The following is a 27,900-nucleotide window of genomic DNA, read 5'->3' as shown; positions in this document are numbered from 1 at the left end:
TGGAAGTGGCTGACTGCGCGCGCAGCTCGCGGCACACACAGGTCTGGAAGTGCAAAGAGAGGAGGCAGGGAAACGCCGCTGGAGCGGGGAATGATGGCGGAGATCGAGAAGGAACAAGTTTGATACCGGAGCAAAACTGGAATCTCGGACGAGCTCTTCGGCTTCTAACTCTGTAACGCAACTAGGTGAGAGGCCGGGAAAGTTGTTGTTTACGTTTTGTTTTCACAGCAAACCGTGTTTGACCGGTGCGAACTACTTCAACGACTCGTACTTGAAACGCAACAATCAATTGTTTGAAGCTGAGGTACTAACGTTCGGGCTTTATTAAAGTGTCGCTAGACTGAGTTGAACTTTGTGTCGCTCTTTATCTGTGGGTGGAGTTGCCAGTGGTACCAACACAGGTTAACCTACCGATTTAAGTACCGCAAATGGTTCTTTTTAAGTTACTTTCGAGCCTGAGTAGTTTGGCTAAAGTTTAGCTCAAGCTAGTAGTCAAACAACTATTCCGATCCACTCAAACGGTTGTGCACGCGAGCTAACCTTAAAATCAATGTTAGGTTGCACCTGAACCTTTCTGATTTCCGTCTAAAATGTGTTTTTATGTCATTACTAGTGTTCCCAGGGTTGTACTAAGGAACGACCTCCCACCACCTTTCGCGGTTAACAACTATATTAAGGAAAGCACAAGTTTAACGTAACTTTATTTCTTTTTTAAAGATAAACAGAGCACAAGGACTTAAAAAAAAGCATATAAATTTAGTTGGATTACGACTTTACAGTCTTTCTTCTGAACTCTGTTGAACATTAAATTAGATTTTATAGTTTTCCAGGTCTGGGTAAGAATAGTAAAAGCAAAAACTGAACATGGATCAAAATACACTGACGTCACTCTTAGCAGCAAACTTTACCACCAAGCCCGGTGATATTTAGATGTTTCTTTAAGTAAATCTTTTTGTTCATGCTCAGATGAAATAAGAAGTAATTAATTAACTGTTGTGCTTTATTTGTTTTCATCTCCTAAAATAAACACTTCCAAATAACCTGAATGAGATATTTTGATTTATGGGAAAAGCTTGAGTTCCCAAACTTCATATCTTATTCCATTTTCTAAACGTAGTACGGGACTCTATTAAAATTTTTCATTGGGTTAAGAATTTGGTATGTAATTTATTGTGATTAATCACAAGTTAACTAGAACTATATGTCGACAAAATGAGCAGCATCTTCAGATATACACCCTTTTTAGACATTTGAGCTCAACAACAATTATATTTATCGTTTCTAATATGCTTGAATTTTTATTTTTCATGAATTTAGTTACAAACAAATTTTGTTTTACTAAATAAAACTCATTTCCTCCCGTGTGGAAATAGATGTTAAGAGCTAAAATTACTAATTGGTGGCAAATTCCAAAACACTTGGCTCATATTTTGGTATCTGATTGTAGTTTCGATGAAAAAACAATTGTTTTTCTCTCATCAATCTAACCTCTGTTTCAAATTTCTTGTCATCAGTAATGGTTTTCTGTACCCTTTTTTGACTCTTAAAAAACAGAATACAGAAGATCCATTCTGTATCAATTTTATGCGCTATAGCGCCTCTCATTTTTTAAGATAGCTATTCCAAATATTAATGGACAGTTAGTAGCTCTATTTGTGGCTGAAAGTTCATAAATTAAATAAATGAATAAGAAATAATATGCTGATTTACATTTTTTTAAATGAACTAAATTATTTGTTAAATTAAATGAGTTAAATTATTGTCATTTTTGAAATTGTTGTTTAATTCCGTTTTGTGTCTGTTAATTAATTAAAACGTTACTTTTCTTTTCTTTAGATGACTTCGCTTGAATTGAGAGGACAGTGCTCCAGAAAATCTCTGCCGGACCCATGGAAATGGTTGCCTAAACTCAGATTGTAGTTCTCCATCAAAACATTTGCAAACCTGATTTGTTTTAGAGTAAAGCTGCAGTGATAAACAACCACGATGATCAAAACAGAAAACAAAGGAGGGGAGAGGAGCCTGAGAAGTGCGTCCCCTCACAGAAATGCATACAAGTCTGACTTCCACGCCATCAAGTGCTCATTTGATGGGCCAAAGTCCGAGGATGCCTCAAAAACATTTGCAAACGGATCAAGTGAAACCCGGGACGAGTCTAGGGGAAGGCCTTTTGGAACCAGAGTGAATAAGATCAAGAACATATTTCTACAAATGGATGGACAGCAACCAGAGCCGCAAGAAGTCAAACAAACTTTAAAGTCTGACGCCCCCCCTGTTTCCCCAACGAAGTTGCAGTTTCCAGTGAACGCTCACAGAGGTAATTTAAACAGCGCTTCAAGCCCCGAATCCCACAGTTTAGATAAAACACCCAAGGGGGAAGATGTTGAGATCGACAAAGTGGCTCTGGCGGAAAAGTTTTCTGTGACCAGAAAACTCTTTGAAAGAGGCGCCAAGGAGCAGCCAGCAGCTGAAAAACAGTCCCCAAATAGAGTGGTTAATCGTCTATCCCTGGGAAGTGCTTCAGATGAAGAGAAAAACCCAAGGAGAGCGTCTGGATGTAAAGAGAGTCCTGGCAAATTGGAGCAAACGCCCACATCGGCAGCTAAAAGTTGCTCAGATGAGACAGCTGATGGTGAAAAAAGGCATGTGTCTAGAGTGTCACTGAATGCAGGGCCTTTGTCAAAGAGGTTGGAAAATTATATAGTTGAGAATGACTCAGACGATAACAACACATCTACTGGGAAAGAAGGAGTGACATCTGCTAAACAACACAGCACCACTCAACACATACAGCCTACCGTTGTGTCCAAGGACGTCTCACACAAAGCTACTTCTCCTGTCAAAGAAGTCACCGACTCTTCATTTGTTAATAATGTCCAGATCAAAAATAAAGATGGCAAATCTGGATCTTGGGGGTCAAATTTGGGAACTAAACCGACATTACCAGCTAGTGGTGATGTATCTTTGGCAGCAGATTCTACTCCAAAACTTTGCTCACCAGAGCAAACGACCTCAGTTAGCCACAGCTACAAGTACCCCTCACCAGCAGTTGATAGATTTAGTAGGACATCTGTTAGTGCTAAACCATCGAGCTCACCCCCAAGGGATGGGAAACAGCCTTTGCCGTCAGCTGGTGGATTTCTAAATGCAGATCGGAATAAACACCCAGAAAACCCCAAGAGTAACGATGGCCCAGCTCTCAGCCCTACAGGGCCCAAGCCACAAAGCAAGGCTTCATCACCTGACTCCAGAGGGGGAAGCACAGTGCGGGCTGAACTGGTGGTGGTACAGAACGAGTCCTCGGACAGTGAGGAGGATGAAATCACTGAAGATAAGCAGAAAGACGAATTCTGTGAAGACCCACAAAGAAGCTTTCCATCAGAACAAAACTTCAATTCTCCTCATCAAACCTCGTCACAAGAGTCTATAGAAGAAGCACAAAGGGGGGCAGACACTGTATATGAAGGTAGAGTCCCAGCAGATGACAAGAGATTTGGTTTAGAGAAAAAGGAGGATAACTTAGCCGTGAGTCAGGACACTAATGAAGATGATGAAGCAGCGGAGGAGGAGGAAGAGGAGGAGGATTCACTAGAGAAGCAAGTGGAGGAGAACATTCTGGATAGAGTCTCTCCAGTGGTGTATGGGATAGAGAATGCAGCATTTGTGGATGATAGAGATGTAGACCAGGTCATCAGGGAAGAGGAGGAGGAGAAGGAGGAAGAAGACGAGGAGGAGGAGGATGAGGATGATCAAATCTATGGGAATTATGATGAGTGTTATGAAGTTGTTGGTCTGTCAGATGAGGATGACACTCCCCCAAAAAGGAAAATTAGGTTCTCCACTGATCCCATTTTGGTAAGTGTGTTGTTTACATGTAAAGCATTGTTATTCAGCTCAAATGTAAAATATGTTGTACAGTACTTTCGTCATAAGCCACTGTCTCACTGACTCAGCACTGGTGTCTGACCTGGTGTTCCCTGTAGACACAGAACAAGTTAGCAGAGGCTGAAAATGAATGCTTTTGTCTGCTATGCTCGCATCACTCCGCAGAAATCTATCATCAGATAAGACTATTTTTCTTAACTATGACTGTTAAGAAAAATAAAATCGTTTATTTAATGTTGTTGAACGGGAAGGCGTGTGGTTTGACAGCCTACCTCCTTAATCTCATGAGAGCTGTGACAGGAGTTTGGAGAGTAGGCCAATGTAGTAGTAACGGTATTTTTGGAAATAGTGTTGACTTTGCAAAGTTCCTGTGAAACCAGGACTATAGCCTACAAAAGTTGCAGTCAGGGTTTCGTATGAAACGTTATGCTGTATTGTAGAAAATCTCTGCCACTTCTGAGTGAGTGCTCTGAGTCAATGTTTTTCCAGTCATGCAAGGTTACCTTGAAGATTTTTATTGAAACATTTTTAGTGGACTAGGTGCCTTTGTGTGACTTCATAGTTGTTTAAGGAAAATTTTCATATGACGTGACAGAAAATTGTAATTGTTCAAGGGGCTACAAGGAATCTGTGCATATTTGTAGCACAAATTGCTTTCTGTCAGAATTTACGCTGCCTTGTTTTCATTTGTTGGTGCTGCTGGTTTGAATTAGTGTAGTATTGATGACTGAAAACAATCAGTTTGAATAAGCTGTACATCTTCACAATATGCTGTAAATGGTGTGCTGCAATTATCAGACCTCTTTTGTGAAATGCTTAAGCACTACTTCACTGTATTTTTTTTTAAATTTCTCCCACATAGGGTGGGACTTATTCACATAGAAGAGAGCTATTAGCTATGACCCCATTAGAGTTGGAGCAAGTATTCAATTGCAAAATCAGTGTTTGTATAATTGCAGACACAAAGAACTACTTGGATGCAGTACCTGGTAGCCAGTTATATTTTAAGTGCCAGGTGTCACGCTCTGCATCCTGATAAATATTTGACCAGTTGGATAGATTTTTTCCTACCTTTGATTCCTAAACCTGATTCAGATTAGAGACAGATGGCAAAGCTTTCAGGTGACAGAAACTTCATTTTGAGGGAAAGGAAAAGTCCAGAATTGAAGTTGTGTGGATTTACTGCAGCAAACATCTTCTTCACACTGTTCAACAATGATTCTTTAATTACATGTTTTTCAAATATAAAATATTGGACTGTTTTTAGAGTCTCTAGTCTCTAACATTCCTGTCCTAAGCCATATCACTGGATATGGCTTAGGACATGTGTGACGTGTGACAATAGAGCATGCGACACAGTAAATGTTTTACTGGACACTGTTATGTAAATGTCATTTCTTGGTTACCTAATCTTAAGGATAAATTAAATGAATGAAAGTGAAGCATACTGATTGTAGTTGAATTATGTGGAACTTAATTGACCTTAATCACACTATTAACCCCTCAAAGACTTTAATTACATCTGATAACCTGCATGACTGCTCTATAGAAGGTTGCTGTGTGTTTAAAGAAGATATATTTGTTCCACTGATGGAGTGAACACAAGAAATGCCTTGTGTTTTGAAAATGGATGTGATAAACGCTTTGGATGAATACAAACTTCAAGTTAAAATTTTTATACATATAATTTTTGTTTGGTTTTACAAGACTGCAATATCTGTCCAACCTTAAGATAACACAAGCAAACAAAACAACACTCCCTTGTACCCCAGCACGGTTTTCCATGTTTATTCAGGCCTTCAAAATTTGGTGTTATCACAGGGTGTGGATTCCCCTCCCAATTTCCATCCCAACCATCAGGGGGTCCTGGGGGAGAGAACCAGAAGATGACCCAGAGTGAAGACAAAAACAGACTGTGACTGTATGTGACTTAAATTAAACTGGGACATTTAAAAACCTATCCTTCCAGTCTCATACTAGAACAACAAGCTAAACAGTGGCTCTTTTTTAATTTTAGGTACTAAAGCTGCATAATAAATTGAAACACGACTGTTTCAACGTTTTCTGTATTGCAAAGGATGAATTGGAAGCATGACTTGGTTGGACATAATTTTTCAAGTGCCAGAGATTTAGGATCTGCTTGCCAACAATATATTTAGCCAGTTGTATGGTCTCTAACTGCCCTTAATAAACACTTTATATATTTGTTGGTGGCTGAGATGCTAAAGCTCATAGAAAATGACGGGAAAGTAAGGTAGGAGGCTGATAAAGACACATATGGCTTTCAAACATTTGTCTCTGACATTTGCACATAAATCTGGAAACTCCTATTGAGCTCATGCATTTTCTGCCATTGCAGTAGTATTTTTGGTACTGCAGTAAATATGTTGATACCAAATCTAATTGCTTTAAGAAATCCTAATTTGCTCGAGGGGCAGTGGTGAACCTATAATGCAGCGTGACAGATTAAGAAATTCATTTGTAATCTGTACTTACATTTAAAATGATGTGAGATATTGCTCTTTTGGTAGCTTGTAAGAGAGGAAACCTTGTGAAGACTTTAAATACAAACTTCAGTCCTAAATATGTGCCAGGTTTGGGTTCAACTGTTCTCTCAAGAAGTGGTGGCGAAAGGTATCGCAGGTATTGCTCTGTTTACATCTCTACCTGTAGCCTGACTAGCTTTCCACTAACAGTACATTCTACTAGATAAGTTGGCACTGGAATTGGATTCATTGGAGCTTTAGCTGACCAGGAGAGAAGAAGTGCTTTGTGCTTGTTGTTCACATTAGAATTGGATCCCTTAGTATCCTAGGTCTTTCTGACAGATGAGATGTCCTGTGTGGAAGAAAGATCCTCTTTGTGAAGGAAAGGAGGGAGTCACTTTCAACATGCAACAGCCTTATCTGGGCTAAAAAAGAAAAGCTTGGATGAAGACAGCTTCAAGGACAGAAACAGAGTAACTACTGCCATATGAAGCTAACGTCTGCAGCTCCACATGTGTAGCAGATCACAGAAAAGCAGAAAATACCCGCTGCCATAAAAGAAAATTGGTTTCTTTTTGTCATGCTTAAATGTTTCAGATTATCAACAAATTTTAATGTCAGACGGAGATGACAAATGAAAATACAATATGGGCATCACCAGTTTTTATTAGGCGAAGAAAAATGTCGTACCCAACATATTATAAACAGTTATTGGCCTCTATCTGTCTGGATAGGGTTACAAAGCCATTTTGTAAGATGTGTGTATTCCAGCAAACTATAGTGACTGCTACCCACAGAGGCATTGGTGAAAATGACCTTTTAATTTCTTTAATATGATTCATCCAGAAGGTCACTGAAGAACCCAGAGCATTATTTAAAACAACAGAAGCCTCAGGTTTCTTGGTTAATTTTAAGTGTTAATGATTCAACATTAACCAAAACCTAATGGGGAAAAAGATTATATATGTCACATTTGCCAACAGTGGTCCCTTACTTCCCCAGTTCATCTTTAACTTTCTGGTTGTGATTTCTTAAATCATTTAATATCCCCAGTCTTAAATGGATGAGTGCAGCAGGGGAGCTAAGGGCCTTAGACCTGTTAATAAATCTGGTTTAATCTGCAGAAATAAACTTAACAAGTTGGAATAATGTAACAGGCTTATATAAAGCACAATGGTAAAGGGCAAAGGCAATATTTACTTCTGGAGATTAATTGATGATGTTCATGATCAGACCTATTTCTTGGAGGGATTTTTTTCTTAAGCAGTTGCAGCACTTAACAACTCCACAAGAAGTCATGAAGGTGAGAAAGCAATGTCTTCCAAGTCATTCCTTTGAATGAATACCACCAGGGCCACAGCAAATGTTACAGACATTTACCTCCGTCATGTCATCCCTCAGAATAACTTAAAACATTTCAGGAATGCATGAGATCTATATGGTCGTATTAGAATTGAAATGAGCTTGAATGGTTGTAATCTGTCTTTTTACAAATATTATCTGGAGCTGAGTGTTTCTCTGTGTGTTCTAGTATCTAAAAAAAGTCAGAAGTAATAAAATGTGAAGTGTGCCATGTTGTAGGTGTGTCCTGTTTGGAGGACAAAGAGCGCAGTCCTTTTTAGAGCATGCTGTGTTGTATATCTAAACAGGTTGTCGTAGTATTTGTTTCATATTGAACAGAAAGACACTTAAAATGGTAGTCGAGAATAAAGTTCACAGGTCAAAACTAATATTTGCTCGTGGTGCCTTTGCCCCACCCCCTACAAAAGAACAGGATGCCCCAACCGTGGTTCAGTTAAGCAACCACCTTCTGTGTTCACTAGAAGAAGGTGTGGTTCAGGAATTTAGTTCATTGCATTATTTGTTTATCTTTTACTCATTCCAATGTTTGTTTTGCTCATGCAGGAAGCATGCACCTTCTGTAATCTGATTTACTTCCTGTGCACCTGCATTTTTGTCTGTAATCTGACTTGTGGATCATTCGCCTGTTTCAGAAAGAACAAAGTTTTCAGACATGTTTTACTTTGTTGCCTTTGCAAAATGCTCGGATTAATATTTTGGTGAGCGAGTCATTTTCAAATGTGCTTTAAATCTTGTTCTAACACTATCAATGCCAATCTGTATCAAAACCACACAAAAATAACAGCTTCCATCTGCAGCTAAATGACCGCTTTGCTGTCATGGTTTTGTTTTCGTTGCCAAAATGTCTCAAAGCAGATCTGACTTCCCTTCAGCCACCTGGGCTGGTGGGTGACAAGAGAGAGCAGAATACTAATGCAGGCAGACCAATGCTGTTTATTAACCCTGTATGTCGCGAGGTTAGAGCTGACGGTAAATACTTTGAAAATGTCTTTGATTATTAACCTCTAACCACTTCCTACTGAAACAACAGATTTACTGTTGAGAGCTTTAGCAGCTTTTGCAAGGACAAAAATAGCTTTTTGTCGGCCATTTTTGGACAAACCTGTTAAACCTGTTCGTGTGCTCCAGTACTTTGGAAATTTGATCCTATTTGCAAATGTGAACTCTGTGGTTTTGTTTCACTTGACGGTTAAAAAAGAAGCCTAATTTATACAACTGAAAAATTTGTCACTGTCTGAATTTAACCCCTTTACAGACACACACACACATGCACTCTTTATTGCATGCATTGTCATTGGTTTTCTTTGACTGCTCTTCCCCTGTTGTTTTTTCTTTCGGTGAACCTGTTGAGATGAGGAAATATTGCCTCAGTCGGCACGTTTGCAGTGCATTCACAAAAACTGGTGCTGTGTCATTACGTCCATAAAAAGTCTTCGTTGGCGTTATTGAACAGGAACAGTTGTAGAAAACTACGATGCACAAGCTTTGCAAAATTGATGCCTGACAGTAGAGGAGATGGAGTTATTAGGCATTTTGGAAAACATACCTTCAATTTTCAAATCTGAGTCAGAAGTCTGTCTGCATAGAGTTTGCAGAAAGACCCCTGTGAATGTTGGTTCTCTATCGGTAGTCTGCCTTCCTTCTGGTGTACAAAAACGTGATTTTTTTTTAGATTAATTGGTACCCTGGTGTGAGTGTGTGTGTGTGTGCATGTTATCTGTCCTGTGTGTCTTTGTGTTTCCCACAAACACAGTGGACTGGCAACCTGTCCAGGACAAATCCCGCTTCTAGCCCAGTGTCTGCTGGAGTTGGGCAACATTGTAGGTTTCCTCGCTATTTTCTGTGGTTGCAGCATTTCTGTTTGCAGTGTGCTTCTGTTGCAATTCTTTTTTTATTATTATTCTTTTTTTTTTTTTTTTGGAGTTTGTATTGCGTTTCACCTAAATGTGTCGTCATTTTCTACGTGTTTGCACCTGTGAACCACGGCATTATTCAGAACTAACAACAATGTCTTTGTTAACAATTCGGTCATTTGAGATACTTGGTATTTCTTTGCACAGTTTATTTATATTTAGACTCATTTGCAATCATGCTGAATGGGCTTCATGGATAAATTGGAGCGCAGCAGACAGAGCAAGTCTTGTCTCAAGATAAGTTTTTTCTGTTTAAAAAAAAAAAAAAAAAGCTCAAACAAATAGAAAGCCTTTCACTATTATCTCTTGTTTGTGTACCTGCTTCCTGAAACAATCTCCAACTTTGTCAGTAAATCATTGTGAACTCAGTCAAGTCTTTAACATTTTAGAGGCATGTGCACAGGAAGTACTAGAGATATAAAATGCTCCTTTTCCTGGTATTTATCCAGGATCTCAACCAGACTCCAGTTCTTTTCCCCTCTCTGGCTATGCGGTGATCCCTCCTGGCTGCCACCCCTGCTCCAGCTCACCCTCACAGCAGGTTTTAATTTGTTGTCTTTTGGTGGTTCAGTTTACATTACATGCTCCCCAATCCAGTGGACAGCCTTTGTTTTGTTTTTTTTGTTGTTTTTTTTTTTTGCACTGGCAATAGGTTTTCTCTGGTTTGCCTTTCCTCACAGCTGCTGACTCATTTCCCATTTTGGTGTTCTGTAGTATGAGGGGGAATTGGAGGAGAGATGGAAACAGTTTCATTTTGGGTGTGGGCATGGATGTGTCTGTGCGTTAAAACATACAGAGTCGGCACAGGCTATTAAGACTGTAGAACATGTCGCTTGTTTAAGGACATTTGTAGCTGGAAAAAGCCAGTGAACGTGTGATTGATTTTCTGTCTGTCTTACCAACAAGGTTGTGATTGTGTGATCAGGTTTCAGCAAAGAACTTCTTTTTTTTTTTTTTTTTTTTTTTTTTTTCAAAAAGATGTTTTAGGATTTTGTGGCAGCAGGAAAGCCAGTCCTAACTAATCAAGAGAAGATGAGGGTAAAAGTCAAACTGCTAAAAGCTAACGCTAATGACTAGATGCACTGGTGTTATCAGCATTATAAGCTTTTACATGTTCAGCTCTTAATTACAAAGTCTAAACTAAATCTTATATTTCTGCCTGATTTAGTTCTTAGGATGCTAATGTGAAACTTTACAGCTTTTGTCATTAGAGTTGCTTTTAAGTGTCGAAGGTCAACGTGAATAACTTAAATGCAGTGAAAATCAGATGAAACAAATGTGTTTTGCCCTTTGTTGGTTGCTTTTAAACCAATTAAAAGTCAATACTATAAATTTGTTTGTTAAATCTCAGTTAAACATGGAATCCAGTAAATGGCATCAGCCTAAAATACAGACTGTGGGCTGCTATGTACGTTTTAATTTTTGAAATGAGTGCAAAATTCATCCAGCACATGCAGTGTTGTATTCAACTAACATTCATGCCTTCATGCCTGTGTCTACTATTCAGTATAAAATTGTTACAATGACTTTCTGTGCCAATTCAAATATAGAGCTTGGTGAGTTATTCTGGAAATTTACTGTCTGCACTGCTTTGGGCTGCATCCAATGTCTACATAGTAGGGAAACTGAAAGAGGATGAGTGATTTTTATTTATTTATTTATTTATTTATTTTCATTAATTTCTCTACTGCTGCAGCCTTTCTTTCCCACAGTAAAGTAGTTTTTAACCTTGTGGCAGATTCCTCAGCTGTTTGTATTCTATCATCATAATTTTGTCATAATGACATCCTAAAAATGTTTTGTATTTAAATCTGTCTTGTATATAACAATTTCTTTTATCTGAGGAATTAAACAAATGACAACTCTAAAAACAGAAGAAATTTGTAAAGAGGCAAAAACTTCTTTTATAGAACATATTAGAAAGTTTATTTATGCATTTGGTTTATTTAGGCAAGGGAGAAAACACGAGTTACATTGGCAGCAAAGTAAATTTTGATTTTTGAATGTTTGTTTTTTGTTGAGTGTTTTTCAAATCAAATCAAAGAACAAGAAGATTGTTAGAAGATCCCATATTCAGATTTTTTTTGTACAAACCCAGCAGGTATTAGGTATTTCATTTCAGTGCTGTGCATCTTCTCAAACCAGTGGCACATTTGAAACACGTGAACAAGTCCATTAAGACAGAACAGATTACTGGACTCCAGCTTTTGTTGGTGTCACCAGAAGCGATGGGGCTTCTGTATAGAACCGGTTCAGAAAAGATCCCTGGGTTCTGCTCCTCGGAGTATCGGTGCTTAAGATAATTAGCGGTTTATTCTATAATGTAATTTTTTTATTTATTTTTTGTGCTCATTGGGTGTTGCTAATCTAATCCAAAAATTTTTAACCTGCAAGTATTTGAAAGCTAAATATGCATTATGGAAATCTGATCTCTTTGGTAGGAAACATTTCTAGTTTACAGTTGCATTCTCTGAGCAAATCTGTTGTGCAACATCTTAAGAACTAAAACATAAGCAGGCTAAATCAGTATAAACATTTCTATACTTTAAATACTTTCAGGTCATTTAGATTTTAAAATGAACCCTAAAAAATTCAAAAGATTAAGCTCCTCGGTTTGTTTTTACGTCGTCTATTTACTGAGAGCTGCCAATTTCCCGTACAAACATTGCAGCCAATTATCAACATGCTTGTGATGTTTTTGTGACAGAATCATCATGACGTCACCCAGATAAATAATAGTAATACTCTAAACTGAAGGTTTTTATTGACGGTCCTATGTTGGTTCACCCTTATAACGAGGCATAAGCTCCTCATGGAGTCTGTTAAACTAATCTGCTTTCTTATCAACGGATCACATGCTCTGTGTTTAATTTAATTAACTCCTGTCTTGTTTCTTATAAAAAAAAAAATGTTTTTTACACTCCAGAGTTCAAATGAAACATTCTGAATGGGTTTCTGTTTTTTTTTTTTTTTTGGCATTCTTGGCCATTAGATAATTCCTCTATAATTTATTGAACAGAAATGTGACGCTATTTTTAATTGGCACAAATTAAACTGATTTTTTTTAAATAGAAATTCTAATCTGGTGGTTTTATGCCCTTTTTTCTTTACTATAATCAACAATGGAACTAAAAAAACAACTTTATTTTCTCTAGGTAAAGAAACATAAACCTTTTTTTGAGTAAATTATGAGGACAATAAGGTTTAACTGTTAATACTTATGTGCTTCAACTTGCTTGCTCTAATGGATCACATTGTTTATTCCTACATTCATTTTATAGTTACCTACAGCTATAAAATGTCAATAAAAAAATTGGATAGCTCCAAACCATTTTTGTATAATGGTGTATAATTGTTGTCCAAATTCATTTTTGTATTTTATTTTATACATTAGTTGCTAAATTTGCTTAAGGCGTCATCGGAAATCAAGTCTATTGGCAATGTATCCGAACTAACAGATGTTTGCAAGAAGCAACTCAAACAAGGATCATTTTTAAATGGCTTATAGCAACTAATTTGATTGGTAATCTGTTCAAATTAAACACAAGCTGACATTTTAAAGTATTGCTTTCCTAAAATAACTCAAATCCTTCATGACAAGCATCTTCAGTACCTAGTAGGAGTAACCTTTTTGCTTTTGTGACCTGTTGCAAACATGATTAATCGGTCAGACGCCAGCATCCCACCTGAGTGTTGCATGTGTGCTTTTCAAATCCTACCAGAGATTTCGGATGACTGTGATGGCCACCCTAGTTTGTTCCAGGACATCTTCTGAAACCAGGCCTTTGTGGACCTGGAAACATGCTTGTGATTGTTCTCTTGTTTGAAGGTCATTTCGCCATTGTTTGCGTTTTCATTGTGGTCTGACGTCCAGGAAGGATTAGATACTTTATTTAGCTCAGCTTCTGCTGGGTGTCTGAGGAATGAATCTAAAATGCAACAGGATTATATGTTTAAGCTGTGGCTTCTGTAGCACTCGGACAAATCAACGTTGCCAAACAGGTTTATGTTAAAAACTGTGTGATTTTCCTTTGCAAGCCCCTTTGCCCTTCAAGTGCATAGAACATGTGCAGAAACTATGTGATTCTGCAGGATCAGAACTGGGATGAGAGCAGACTCAGCAGACAGACTTCTGAGACTTTGAATGCAGGAACAGTTTGGTCTTATCCCAATCACTGTGACTTGGATAAATGTTTTGTTTACAATAAACAATCTTTAGGAATCTAATTCTCATCAAAATATATGTTTTTTTTCTTTTTCAGTTTCTCTTCACTGAGAGGAATATTTGTCATACATCTTTACTTGATTACCTCTCCACAGCTGTGCCCCACTTTCCACAGTACCTCATGACCATCACTGCTGCATGTCTGTTCTTTGTAATTGCAACCAGAAAAGTCTTTTTGAGATGCATCCAACGCTTTGAGAAACCCGCCTGCAAATTTCACAACTCCTGACATCTCTGCAGCATATCGTTAGGGAATTCTTTTCATGCTTTAGTGTCATTACATCTGCCAAATATGTGAAGCAGGTGGTCTCCACAGACAGATGAGTAAAAATTAGGCATCTATATATGTTGGGAAAACAAAAAGGAGAGGGGATTTCAGTGTTGGTGGTCCAAAATCATTATCCATCTATCAGCAAGTGTTAAAGTAAAGTAGCTCATTCCTCTATAAGAGCTTAAATTGTGAGTGTAATCACACCATTCTTAAGAAAAAAAACAAAACAAAGAAGCAATGCATCCTCCTAGCTTCACTGGAAAAGGGATGTTTAAAAATTGAAACCATCCAAATAACCTATTTTAATATTTTGCACAGGTCTTCAGCACTTTCTCCAATGAGGATTACGACCGGCGCAATGATGATGTGGACCCTATTGCAGCATCTGCAGAATATGAGCTGGAAAAGAGAGTGGAGAAAATGGACGTGTTTCCTGTGGAAATCCAAAAGGGTGAGTCACAAAAGGACATTTTTCGTGTATTAAGCAAGTTAATTCAGGAGGAACATGTAAGAAAAGAGACATTCAGATTGTTCTCCAACCTTCCACCTAAGGCAACGTCATTCTCACCGCAGAGGAGAGCAGCTGCTGTAGGACATAGAATTACAAGTATTTTAAAAACAAGACCGTACAATTAATAATTAGAGAGTTTAAGCAGATCTTAGCATCTGGTATCAGCTGTTAGTTTGGATACCGTTACTAAAACACCATTCCCTGAGATCCTTCCCTGCAGGTTGTAACTTTGACCCTCAACTAAAGCCTCCCAGTATTTTTTAAATGCCCCATAACGGAGAGGTTGAAAACCCAAAAGGAAACAACAGAGCTACGTCAGCGATTTGGCGCATGAATTAAACACAAACATATCTCCATATAACAGGAAAAAATGTTTTCCTTTTTATTAGCTTCATATTTCTGTCTTTTCTGTGACTCTGTTTTAAAGACAAATATCCACCATTAAGTCTTCATCCCTCTATATAATTTATGTCATTTTTAGCATGCTTTAATAACCAAGAGTTAAAACTGCAGGTTTATTTTACCTTAAGCCAAATGTTAGGCATTTTCAATTTTTAATAAAACTGTCTAATGCAGCTTATTTGTCTATTCTTCCTGTCTGTCCTTCTACATCAATTTTTTTGGTCTTCCAGCAGGAGACAATGGGCTCGGGATCAGTATCATAGGAATGGGAGTGGGAGCTGACCAGGGTTTGGAGAAACTCGGCATTTTTGTGAAAACTGTAACTGAGAACGGAGCAACTGAGAAAGATGGACGGTGAGTTTCTTCTGCGGTAGTTAGACCCGTCACAATACATTCTTCCCTCTTTTTTTTCCCCATTATCTGAATTATAATACGGTGAAAAATGTTTCCATGTTTAACATAAGAGACATGAAAAAAAAAACAACTCTCATTATTATAAGCTGTCTCAAAATAAAGTAAGAGAAAATAGTTGTTTAATCCTGTCTTTTGAAGCACATTTAATGTATTCGGTTTCATGTTGAAGCTCTGTGCAAAACCCTACAAGAATGACGTGCTCTAAAATCCTCCTCACAGATTTAACTTCTTCTTCCTGTAGGATACAGGTGAATGACCAGATAGTAGAGGTTGATGGGACCAGTCTGGTGGGAGTAACCCAGCTGTTTGCTGCAACTGTCCTGAAGAACACCAAAGGCACAGTGAGGTCAGTTTAACTCCTCCTCTGCCCTCAGAACAACCTCAATCTAAATATCCAGCTGGCAGCCAAACTGTGCTGCTGTTATCCCGCTGTAATTAAATAAGCTGGTTGAGAAACTTTTCTTCCGTGAGCGTTTAGACAGGAGGCCAAGGTTCACTGTAGTATGGTAATGATTTATAGGCAAATTTAACTCCCCTGTACTGCAAAGCGAGTTCAAAAACACATTTCTCGTTTGCATACTTTAGTGTCAAAGACACAAAAAGCTGTGTAGTAGGGTATCCAAAGCAACATGTGAAATACTACATTGTGTACAGTATGCTTGTTCCTATAAAAAAAACAGGTTTCTGATTGGTCGAGAGAAGCCGGGAACTCAGAGTGAGGTGGCTCGCCTCATTAGTGAGACACTGGAGCAGGAGAGGAACCAGCAGCAGCAACACCTGGACGACCCTTATGACCACTCTACAGAGGAGGTAGGTCAGCTTCACAGTGACCCTTAAGCTGGTCATTTAGTGCTTTGTATCAACCGAAAATGTTTACAACAGTAAATCCTGTAATTATGATAATTCAGTAATCACATTTGCACAGCATTAGCTATTTTACCGCTCCCACACCAATCCCCCCTGGATCATCCAGGAAATTAGCAGCTGGCTACGAGTAAGCCGTGTGTCACAACTCTTCTGTTGGAAAATGTTCATTCAGCTGCCATCCGTCCGTCAGAGTTGGGAAATATTTGTTTTCTGAAGTTCAGGTCACCACAGCAGTCTAATGTTGCAGCATTGAGACTGTCCAGGGATTAAACAGGCTTTTTTAGAGCAGAAAAAGACAAGCTCACAAAGGTGTGTGACTGTGCAAAGAGTGTGGTCATAGTCTTTATCTATTGAGTGGGTTGCTCATATTTGCCTTTATTGCCACGAACATGCTTAGCCAAGCCCCTGAAGTGACTCCTGTGGAATTATTCAATGTTGTTTCCTTCAGGCAAGGGGTAAACCCTGGAAGTATTGCTGTACCAATGTTCAATGTGTATGAGATCATCAGGGTGTGTTTGAGCTCACAGTCACTGATATCTTTCAGGAGGAGAGGTATGAGGACGAGGACGACGACGTCATTGAAGAAAGAATTCTTGGGTCCAATTTCTCTCCAGGGAGAAACGTGGAGGTGTTGGAGCTGCCGGACTCAGAGGCCTTGTTCATGCCGACCGACATGAACAGCTCTCAGATGGCCTTCAAGTTCAAAGAGGTACTCCCAATCTCTTCTCTGTTCATAAATGTTTCAACTTCTTCTTGTTGATACCATATCTGATTTATTAGATGGAACAAACTATCTCATTTTAATCATATCCTATCCATAGCTGCAACTGAAGCACAGTGTTGCTACAGCCGAAGTAAATCAACTGCAGGAAAAGGTAGGATAAGAAAAAATATACATATCTCGTTTAAAATTATACACATTGCAAATATTGCAACAAATGCAAGGCCTTGCAAAAGTAGTCACACTCTGAACCATTATAAATTTTGTGGCAGCCACAAACTTCAGTATATGTCATTTGGGTTTTATGTGATGGACCAACACAAAGAAGAACATAGTTGTGAAGTGGAAGGACAACTGTTCACGATTTCTATTGTTTTTATGAAAAATAAGTGCAGCATTCTTCGATAAGTCAATACTTTGTAGAAACACATTTTGCTCCTATTAAAGCTGCATATTTTTGATATTGTGCTTCTTCTAGCTTTACATATACCACTATTATTGTCAATTTTGCAAAATAGCTCAATGTCAGTGAGATTTTCTGAAGCATACCTGTGAACATTGGGTTTTCAGGTCTTACTACAGATTCTCATTTGTTAGGATGAACTTTGTCTGGACTATTCTAACATGTTTATTTGAAGCCATTTCACTGTTGCTCCAGCTGTATGTTTAGTTTCTTTGTCCTGCTGAAGTTCTGCTTTATTCTCAAGTCTGTAGCAGACTCTAGCAGATTATGTGGGATTTCCCCGCTTTTACACCCATCTTACAATCAAGTCTGACTAGTAAACGGTAGCATGATACTGCCACAATCTTATTTCATTGTGGGGATGGTGTGGTTAGGGAGATATGAGGTGTAACCTTCTGTCACAAATAGTTTAACTCTGGTCACTTCTGGCCATTTGACCTTTTTCCATTTTTTGCTCTTCCTCTGCATGACTTGTGGAAAAATGCTCACAGGTTTTCTTATGATTTTATTTTTTTTTTCTGTTGACTGATCATGGATTACTGCAGCTCCTCCTGTTTTACCATGGACCTCTTAGCTACTTCTCTGGTACTTCATGCTGGGTGTTTATATTTCATGCAGCTTCATTACTTTGTGTCAATCCATCACATAAAATCCCAGTAAAATAAATTGAGGTTTTTGGTTGTAAAATGACTAAATGTTATTTTACAACCAGGTTCAAGCAATATGAGTATATTTGCCAGGTGGTGAATGTAGTGGCTCTAGACAGTAATTAGACTGTGAATGTGTATGGAAAAGTCTTTGTATTTTTAAATAATTGTTTCACCTGTAATTGAAGCGTTTCCCCTACTTTAGTATTTAGCTTTAAATTAAAACGCACAGTTGGCGTCACAGCTAGAAGAAAACCAGCATTTCTGTAAACCTTGTGGCACAAGACTGTGTTTTCGTTGCAGCTAAGGAAATCAGAGGAGGACAAATCTTTGTGGGAAGAAAGGCAATCTGCACTGGAGCAAAAAATCGAGGAGAGCAACGACAAAATCCTAAAGCTGGAGAATTACTGGCTGGAAGCCCAGGCTGTGTGCAAGAGTGTGAATGAACAATTAGCCGAGAATCAGGCTCAGTATGAAGCCCTGGACAAGAAGTACAACAAGGCCAAGAAACTGATCAAAGACTACCAACAAAAGTGAGTTTAATTTCTTTTTTCAGCTAAGATTATGATTTTTTTTAAAAGTGGTTTTTAGTAACAATCAGCTGAAACCACTATGTCATAACCAAAAATAAAAAAAACGTCTTCTTGGAGCAACATTTTTCATATCCCCTACAGAGAGATCGATTTTGTGAAGAAAGAGGAGGAGCTGAAAAAGACTCTGGACGAAAAAGACAAATGGTACAAGGAGCAGCTGGAGAGCCTGCAGAACAGGGTAAGAATCCGGGTCAGACAGTGAATGCTTCTACACCTGTTAACCTGCTGCTGTCACTGACATAAACATGGCCATGACGTCTTCTCTCCACAGATTGCTGCTCTGGAGTCCAGAGGGGCTTCAGCTGTGGAGAGTCAGAGCGGTCTGGACTCCGCTGCCGAGGACAGACTCAGCAGCCAAGACTCGATCAACAACTCACAATCCGTTGACTCTCTCTTAGGTATAAGCATCATGCACGCTATGATTAAAATCCCCAAAAAACATAAATCTGTAAAGGTGAACTCCCTTCTTCAGCAAGCACCGCTTATTTTTCCGTTGTAGATCAAGACTGGACTGAAGGGGTCCCTGAAACAACGCGCCTGGACTCCAGCGCTCAGAGGGCCAAATGCCGGTTGGCTCAGATGAGCCGGCGCCAGGCTCCGACTCGAAACAAACTGAAGGAAGGCCTGGCTGAACCTGCTCATCATTCTCAGGTCTGAAACTCTGAAGCCCCTCTGTTCTTTTTTAGCGTTTGGGCAGCGTGCTCACTATGGAGGTGTGGTTATCATAACCTACAGGATAGACTGCAGATTTGATCAACCGTTGAGTTTTTCATCATTCTCTAAACATACCGACGTGTTCTGAAAAACACTAGAGTCCTTTCCTAACTCAGTTTGAAGACGATAGCATAACATTGAAACACAGCTAACCAGAGCATTTCTTCTAAATAAGTAGCTTTTATTCCCCCTTCTTTGCATTGTCCTTGTAAATAATAAACTCGATCCCTGCAGGAAACTGAAGAAGAGGACGAGGAGGAGGAGCAGGAATCTGTCGGGAGGCGGCAGTCCACACAGGAAAGCCCAGCACTCCCTGTCGACGTCTGCCACCCTGGACAGAAAGACAATCTGGGCGAGACCGGAGATGCTTCTAAAAGCAAATTAGAGCTGTCCAGCAGTCCATCTTTGTCCCCGTCACTGGGGGACAGTGTTGAAAGCTGCAGCAATCCTTCATTGTCTACTCCAAAACACACGTCCTCACCACACTCTCCCTCGGGTTTCATGCGCAACGTGAAGAAGAGAGAGTCCAAAGGCAAAGGGAAAGAACTCAAAGGTACACAGGAAGCTGATTTGATGTCTGCAACAGCAAAAGGCTGTTTCTTCTAGCTAATCTCTGCTTTTTTACAGAGGAGTTGAGTGAGTGTTCTACAGCGGTAAAACCTAAAAGGCGATTTCCAGATTTTGGGCAAGTATCCGAATTATTCACTAATCATTTGTAGCCAAGATCTCACCTTCTAAAAGAAATTTAATAAATATCCCTAATGATCAAAACAGAGGTCTTCGGAAGTCAGGCGGCAAAGGGAAAAAAGACAAAGAGAAAGAGGCCCTGAGAGCTTCTTTGGACAGCAGGTATTACTCTAATATTCTATATTTTCTTAATGTTAAGATGTTTTTTAATTTACGCCTAGCATCCAAATTCCTTCAAATTGATCAAATGTCATTGAAAAGTCAACTTCTACTTCTTAAAAACCTTAAATGTAGTTTCTTGTCAAATTAAAATAATAAAACAGTATTTTAAGAAATGCTACATTCTAGTCTTTGAGATACACAATATGCAATATCAGACACTGGCCAGAAGCTAGATTGTCAAGACATTGCAAGACTTCACAGATTACTCATTATGAGATTTGTGTTGAATATGAACCCCAAACAGAAAGGCATTAACAAAGTTTGTTTGTTTATAGTAAGTTATAGTTTTACTTTCACCAGCATTATCACATATTGCATGTTTTCCTAATATTGTGCAATATAATAATATTCATCCTTATGTCGCACAAAGTGCATCAAAATCAGATGTCATGAAAGTGTTATTTCCAAGCATTTTTGGGGGGGGTGAGGGGTTAATGGAAGGAAAAAGTGTGTTAGAAAAAGGTTCATAAACAACTGGGATAAGCACAGCCTTGAGAGAACCATGAAGCCAAGTCCATTCAAGAGTTTGCAGGAGAGACTCTGAAGTTTCCAGTCCTGGTCCTGCTGGTGGTTCTGTGTTTTATCAAGTCCAAGTTTGTTGGAGATGCTGAGTTCATTTCTTACCTGGCCATCTGATCAACTTTATGCATTCACTGCATTGATAGATGGATACATGCAAAAAAAAAAAAAAAAAAAGCAGACTTTCAGTAGGCAAAACCTTTTATTATTTTTACTATTGGTTTCAAAAATAAACACTTGAAGTATAACACTCTGTTGCAATTTCTACATTTTCAGTGATAACCTCAGTACAAACATGAGGGTGATTTATTTTAGGGTTGCTGCCATAGCAACTGAATAGCTGAGGCTTTGAAGCAGAGAAACATTGTAGCTTTTGTCTTTTTTTTTTTTTGATGTTGGAGTAGCAGAACTCTGTATCTCACTACTGATCTGATGTCCAGGGGGTCTGCAGAGTTACTAGAGGAATCTGGAGGGAACCTGTCTCCTGCAGAGTCCATGACCTCTGTCCCCACATGTATGCCTTTCTCCTGGTTTGGAGACAAAGACAGGGACAGAGACAGAGAGCCGTCCTCGTCCAACAGCAGCCTGCCATACGCTGCAAATGAAACCAGCAGTGAGCAAAGCCAGGATCGTAAAACTAAGGTAGACAACTGTTTAGATAAATTGTTGGCATTGCATTTTATTTAAATGATTTTTAATGTCTCTTCCTGTCCCTCACTGTCTAAGTATTGTGTGTAAAACTGTTCCAAATAGCCATGATGAACTTCCTTCTTGACTTCCTTAGGCAAAATGTTTGGATCTGTAGAGAATGTGGTAACTCTGTTCTGGTTGGGTCCTGTGGTGTTTTTCCATCACATGGTACTATGCAGTTCTTCATTAAAAATTAGGCATAACATTTTGTGTATTCGGTAATTAGATGTTTCAACTTTACTTGGTTACTGTGGGAAAATGGTTACAGCATCCAGCTGTTCGTATTAGAAATATTATAGTCTGAATCTGCAGTGATGCTGCAAATTTACCGAGTGGAAAGCCTGACTGTCACCCAAGCTTTAGTGGGCTGCTGTTCCCACAGTTCCCATTTAATGAGTTCAAGACATGAGCTGAGGCTTTGGCTTCACTTATCGAAGAAATGACTGATTTTGTTGCTGTTTTCTTACTTTACTGCTTTGCTTTCTGACAAGACTCCATTGGCCATGTTTCTTTAAACAGACAAATCTCTCCTGGTCCTCCTTATTCAGTCGCTCTTTAGATTTGGTACAGTATACACGTTTTATTATTCCTTCAACTCTAAATCACACTCAGTAGTGTATTACTAACCGATCCAGTCCTACATCCCTGGAATAATTCACTACTTGTTTTGTAGTGGGTATGTGGTAAAGTTTTAACTTGTAATTTTACCCGTTTTTTTTCCCCTCTTACATTTACTTTAAGAAATAATTCAGGCTAGTTGGAGGACAAACAACCCATGGGTAATTTTCTAGGCTTTATGGCTAATTGGAAAGTGCTCTTAAAAGTTTTATGAGTAAATAAATATAAAGCGTTTGACTTCTGCCTATCTTGGTGTGTGTCATTTGAGTTTATGTATTTGCCACTCTGAGTCACTTTGATTAAATCAAACAGCCTGCCAGTTTGGATGTTTTCTTTCCTCCAAGCTCAGCAGTCTCCTTGCAAAAGTATTCACACCCTTTAATCTTTTTCTTTCTTCATGTTCGAATCACAAACTCGAAATGTCTTTTGAGGCTACTTATACACTGTGCTGAAAATCTAACACACTTCACACTGATCACGCCTTACCCAGAGTGAAACAAGGAGGTGGCAGTAGTATACTGTGGGGAAGCTGCAGTACAGCTGGTTGGAGTTTGTGATGATGGATGCAGATTAAAGAACAGGCAGTGGTTGGGTGAAAGTTCACCTTCAAGCAGGACCAGCAGCCTAAACACACTGCCAGTAGAATGGTTTAGAGCAAAGTCTGTTCCAAAGTGAGAATGGCCTAGTCAAAGTTCAAACCTAAATTTTTACATCAAATCTCTCCACGTGTTCTATTTAGCGAAGAGCATGAAAGAGGCCCCAAAAGACTTAAAGTTATCCACATTTTTGGGTTCATGTTTGAACCCAAATATTCATCAAATTGAGAACCATATATTACTTTGCTATTTTTAGAATAATGGGCTGTTCTGTTAGCTTCTCACATAAAATGCTAAGGAAATACATAAAACGTTTGTGGTTGCAACAGGGTAAAATGCGGAGACATTAAAGGGGCGTGGGTACTTCTGCAAGGCTCAATGTCACAAGTCAAACGTATAAAGATTTCTGAAATTAAATCCTTGCTGCTGAAATACCTTAATAGAAAACATTACCTCATACCTGGAGTTAGTGTTAGTGTTTGTTTTTGTTGTGTTTTGTTTTTTAGTTTAGTGTCATCATGTAATTTGGGTGGTGGATTGTTTGTAGTTTGTAGGAGCTCTGATCTTTCTTCCTCTCACATGTTTAAGGTCACAGTCATGACTGCTGTGTAATCAGTATTAACCACCACCACTGTAATTACTTTTAATCCCCATGAAAATATCCCTTCCCTCAGCTGTCGTCCTAAGCAGAAACTGGTGTTTTGGTTGATGTTGCTTTAGTAAATGCGTTCCTTCTTTCCCATTGTTCCAGAGCTTTTCAGTCATAGATGATTCTAGCCCAGCCAGTCCCAGTTCAGACATCTCTGGGTTAGTCGCTGAACCCAATCTGTCTGGGCGCTCACACACTTTAATCTTCTCTTCCAGCGAGGTGAGTGCTCTCCTTGTTGTTGCGGTCACAAAAGCTGTGTGGGGACGCCCTGATGCAACTGAAAGGGGACATTCTCAAGCATGCCCTTTGAGCCTCGCCCCCTTTCATAGCACAGATTAAACCGTGAATGGACAGAGACAATATGAGCGCTGCATGTCTGTGTGTTAAAGCCGGTTCGTTTTGTGTTGCCCCAAGTCACGTGGCTTAGCTTTTTCTTAAGTTGGCTATGATTTGGATGGTGCATACTTATGCTTTATCGCGGCTGTGTCCTGTTTTTTTCCTGTTTGCTTAGTGATGTTTCTGCCACCTTCTAATCTGATACAGTTTGTTTCTGCAGCTCAGTGTGAAAACTGCAGAGTTTTGGGGTGCTTTTCTAGAAATGCACGCTTGTTTTTCTGTGTACTAGCTTGGGCAATGTTTATCAACTTTTATATGCTGTTGTTTACTTGTTTTTATAGATTTAGGAAAGTTAAAATTTGCTTTGCAGCATTTCTGACCCTTCAGTAGAAAGGTAAAGATTTTACTCTGCTTTCTCAACATACTTAAAGTCCTGTTGAAACATATTTCAGCTATCACACTGCTTGCATTCACCTGTTGTTAATATTGATCAGCACTCTCACAGAAATAGTCATAGTGCCATGTCATGTGACTGCTGAGCCAAGTTGGGGGAAAATCAGTAGGGGTGCACCGAGTTGAATCTTTTTTTAAAAATCGGGGATCGGCCAAAAAAACCTGCAATCGGTGCACTCCTAAAGATCAATTCTAAGTTTTGGTCAGAAATTTAAATAAACTCAACATCACCTTGAGAAGTACGTTGATTTGGATTTTTTTTGATATGACATTTAAAGTTCAAGGAAGCGTCCTTGAACTTTAAAAACAGGAGTTTGGGATGATGTGAATTTACTGTGAAGTTTTTTAATTACTCCGATAAACGTGAAGTGAAAATTATGCATACAACTGAAACAGTCTATACATAGTTACAGAGAAAGTACAACATTTTTAATTTAACCATCAATAAACTGGTTTACGTTTGAACGGAAAATGGTACCTCATCAAAAAAAAATTGAAATAATTTCAATTTGTTCATTTTCATGTTGGAACAACCAGTTTTGTCTAACCTGCCTAACAGTTAGTGTTCCTATGGGCAAAACATGAACACAATAGTTTGTATATGATGAGTGTATGCAAACTTCTGACCGGAAACGTTTGTCTTACTAAAATCTTTTATGTAATGGAAATAGCATAATCCACAGGAGGAATCAAAAATAGTGCTGACAGCCAGCAGGTGCCCAACTTTTAGATTTGGTTTTCAAATACATTTAAATTAATTAAAACATTTTGCGTGAAGACAAATAAACAGTGGACTAAAATCAGCAGTAGGTATATTTTTACTTCCATCTATAATATCTGTTTTCTTTACAGACCTTGGATGATGAACCAGTCCCTGTTGGGAAAGAGTATCAGTGGCAGAATCGGCCCGTCACCGATTGGACCAATCAGCAGGTCTGTCACTGGTTATTGGGCATGAACATGGATCAGTACACTCCTGAATTCACCGCAAAGGGAATCGATGGCCAGCAGCTGCTGCACTTGGACAGCGACAAACTGAAGGTAGAACAAATGCACTTTCAAAATATTCAGTAAAACCAAGAAATAATAAAATGTTACTCATTTTCCAGTAAATACAGCATCACTTAACTCTGGTCTCATATTTGCTGCCCCCTTGTGGCCAAAGTAAAATAACTTCTCTGGCTTTTTGGAACAGAAAATTAGTTGACAGGATTAAACCTGCTGTAAATGAATGCAGGTAATACATTTGTATAGTTTGTCTCAGTGTTGTGATTACATTTTTTTCACCCTAAGGCACTTGGTGTGACGAGTCAGAGTGACCGCTCAACTATCAAAAAGAAGCTGAAGGACATGCGGAAGGCCCAGGAGAAGCTGGAAAAACAGCGGGAGAAAAGAGAGAAAGAGGGCCGACGCAGTGGGAGGCTGCCGATCCAGGGTGACTCCATCTGCTGATCAGAGCTGAATTAAGTCTTTCCTTGACTTTCATCCCTGTTCAGAAAAAAAAAAACAACAAAAACTTTTCTGTATTTTTGATTCTATGATGTTCCTTTCAGGAGATCACAGTGGTTAACACGGTTGGCTTCTATCATTTGGCCAGGTGCGAGGAGTTTTCTACCATTTTCTACCTGTGCAGCTTTTCTTCTGGTGTTTTCTTTTTTCTTTGCAGTCCAGAGACATTCATAGTGTGAATGAACTAATATAAGTTGTTCATTCGCTTTGGACGGACAACCATCCTTCTGTGACTCTACAGGATATTTGGAGAGTTGGTCTAGCTTCTCATGCTGAGACTGTGATGTGCCAGAAACCTCCTTGCAGGACCTGTGGTGGTGGTTTATATTCAGAATGTTTCTATTACTATTGTTTTCTATCAGTTTCCATTAACTACAGCTAAAAGCAATTTTAATTAAATGATAGGGGATGTCAAGTTTGGTAAGAAACCAAAACAGATATTCTAACACCTTTACCACTAAAAAAATCTTGAAACTATAATTATTGAGATCTGTTCCCAATTATATTGTACAGTCCAGATAAAAGCACTATCAATCTTTTAAGCTTCGAGGCAGCAAAGTTTTAAATGTATAAATGAGTTTTATACATGTGCCTGTTAACTGCATTTTTACTTAAATTCCTTATTTTATTGTATACTATCTACATTTTTCTACTAAGTAGAATAGCCAGACTATTTTTTTTTTTGTCAAAAAGGAAAAGAAATGAGAACCTTATCACGTAGGGACCAGGTGAATGCTGCTGCTGTGTGCCTGACTCGGACTGTTTGGCTTGAATGGTACCATGATGCTCTGTAAATACTCAAAAGGATGAGCCCGAGGCGACGACTGGTGTGGATCCAGAGCCGTGTCACATGTGAATGCAAGGCTGAACAATGGATGTTCTCCATGAAACCGAAGTGCTTCCTTTATTCTCAAGTCTAGCGCCATGTTTGTACAAAATATTAAATGTTGGACCAGAAGAAAACGATGTTTTCTGAACTCTCAGAGAAGCTAATCTCGGTACATACAGGATCAATAAACTAATAATCACTTCTTATGGCTTCAATTGTGTTTGTCTTCGTTTCTTATGTCGCAGCTAAATAGTGTACTACAAACGTTAGCTTTCCCCCAGTTAAAGCAACACGCGCCCTCTTCAGGTGGCATATGGTTTTGAGCTACCATGGAGATGTAAACTATACCTATAAATCTCATGGAAACGAATAGTGACCGATTAGGAAAAGTGGTCACCAGATGGTGTAGGGCTGGGCAATAAATCAATAGCAACATGCATATCTCAAAAGTGCACTCCAATCCAGAACAGAATTCTGGGGGATGTAGGCAGAGGGAAGGCTTAGCCGGTCAACCTGTGACGGCGGGTGGCATCAAGTCACTCTTTGGTTACCTAGAAACAGACTCTCGAGTAACTTGCGCAGCAGCTGTTTGAGGTTTCGCCACTGTGCCTCGGAATTGCTTAAAAATAAACAGGTTGCATGAAGAGAGAAAATTATTGCTCAGAAAAGGCGGGAATCACCATGACAACATGAGCAGTGACGTAAATTGAAGAGATTCTCTTCAAAATAAGTGAATTCTTAATACAACAGAGTATGTCTAAAATAAAGATTTAGAGTAAGTTTTATATACGACATATGCTCAAAACAATAATTCAAATCAAACTCTTTCCGATAAATTATATTGCTCAGGCTAGAATATTGTAAATTCATGGTATGAGGAGCACTAACACCAGTGATGTGATCAAATTGTTAATTGAAAAATAAATATCAATCTTCCACGTTTCAACCTTTCCAAGTTACTTCAAATAAAATTTGTTGTCAGGGTTTAATTATTAAATAGGTTAAATCTTTGTAATTTCTGTGAAGAAAACTTTAAGTGTTTGTTTTCTTAAGCCCTCCCTCTTTAGCTTCTTTAAGAATTTCCAATTCAGTTCTCTGCCAAATGTTCAACCTTCCCTAGTCTGAAACAGTGTCTTATGTTCAAAATATGGTTTTTAGTTACATTTTTTCCAGAATCCCAAAGACACCAGTTTAGCAGTTCAGCTGCTAACATGGCACCAACAATGTGATTTTAAATTTAGTGAAATAAATTTAGTTTTGTGCTTATTTTTCCTGTAGTGAGTGTTACTTTACAACTAAACAGACTTTTAACAAACAG

At 38.7% G+C, this 27,900-nt stretch overlaps 1 protein-coding gene across 8 annotated transcripts; it reads left to right on the top strand.

Annotated features, from left to right (window-relative positions):
- On the top strand, positions 1-26,784 carry ppp1r9ala (protein phosphatase 1 regulatory subunit 9A-like A). 8 transcript variants are annotated; one of them, XM_044131498.1, is made up of 20 exons: positions 1-185; positions 1,837-3,855; positions 14,461-14,593; positions 15,289-15,409; positions 15,711-15,815; positions 16,150-16,279; positions 16,881-17,045; positions 17,158-17,211; positions 18,471-18,700; positions 18,842-18,938; positions 19,032-19,158; positions 19,260-19,411; positions 19,709-20,027; positions 20,102-20,159; positions 20,249-20,323; positions 21,307-21,544; positions 22,112-22,156; positions 23,558-23,674; positions 25,097-25,285; positions 25,538-26,784. In XM_044131498.1, the coding sequence occupies exons 2-20, from the start codon at positions 1,987-1,989 to the stop codon at positions 25,694-25,696; spliced, it is 4,383 nt and encodes a 1,460-aa protein (XP_043987433.1). In that variant the 5' UTR covers positions 1-185; positions 1,837-1,986; the 3' UTR covers positions 25,697-26,784. The 8 variants fall into 8 exon arrangements, with proteins under 8 accessions (XP_043987433.1, XP_043987434.1, XP_043987432.1 ...); XM_044131499.1 differs by having other exon boundaries at positions 15,286-15,409; positions 21,343-21,544; XM_044131497.1 differs by having other exon boundaries at positions 15,286-15,409.
- The last annotated feature ends 1,116 nt before the right edge of the window (positions 26,785-27,900 follow it).

The sequence above is a fragment of the Gambusia affinis genome, linkage group LG11 (assembly GCF_019740435.1).
Source record: "Gambusia affinis linkage group LG11, SWU_Gaff_1.0, whole genome shotgun sequence".
NCBI classification, from domain to species: Eukaryota; Metazoa; Chordata; class Actinopteri; order Cyprinodontiformes; family Poeciliidae; genus Gambusia; species Gambusia affinis.
Note: the sequence above shows the minus strand (reverse complement) of the source record. Positions and strands in the feature narration are given on the sequence as shown.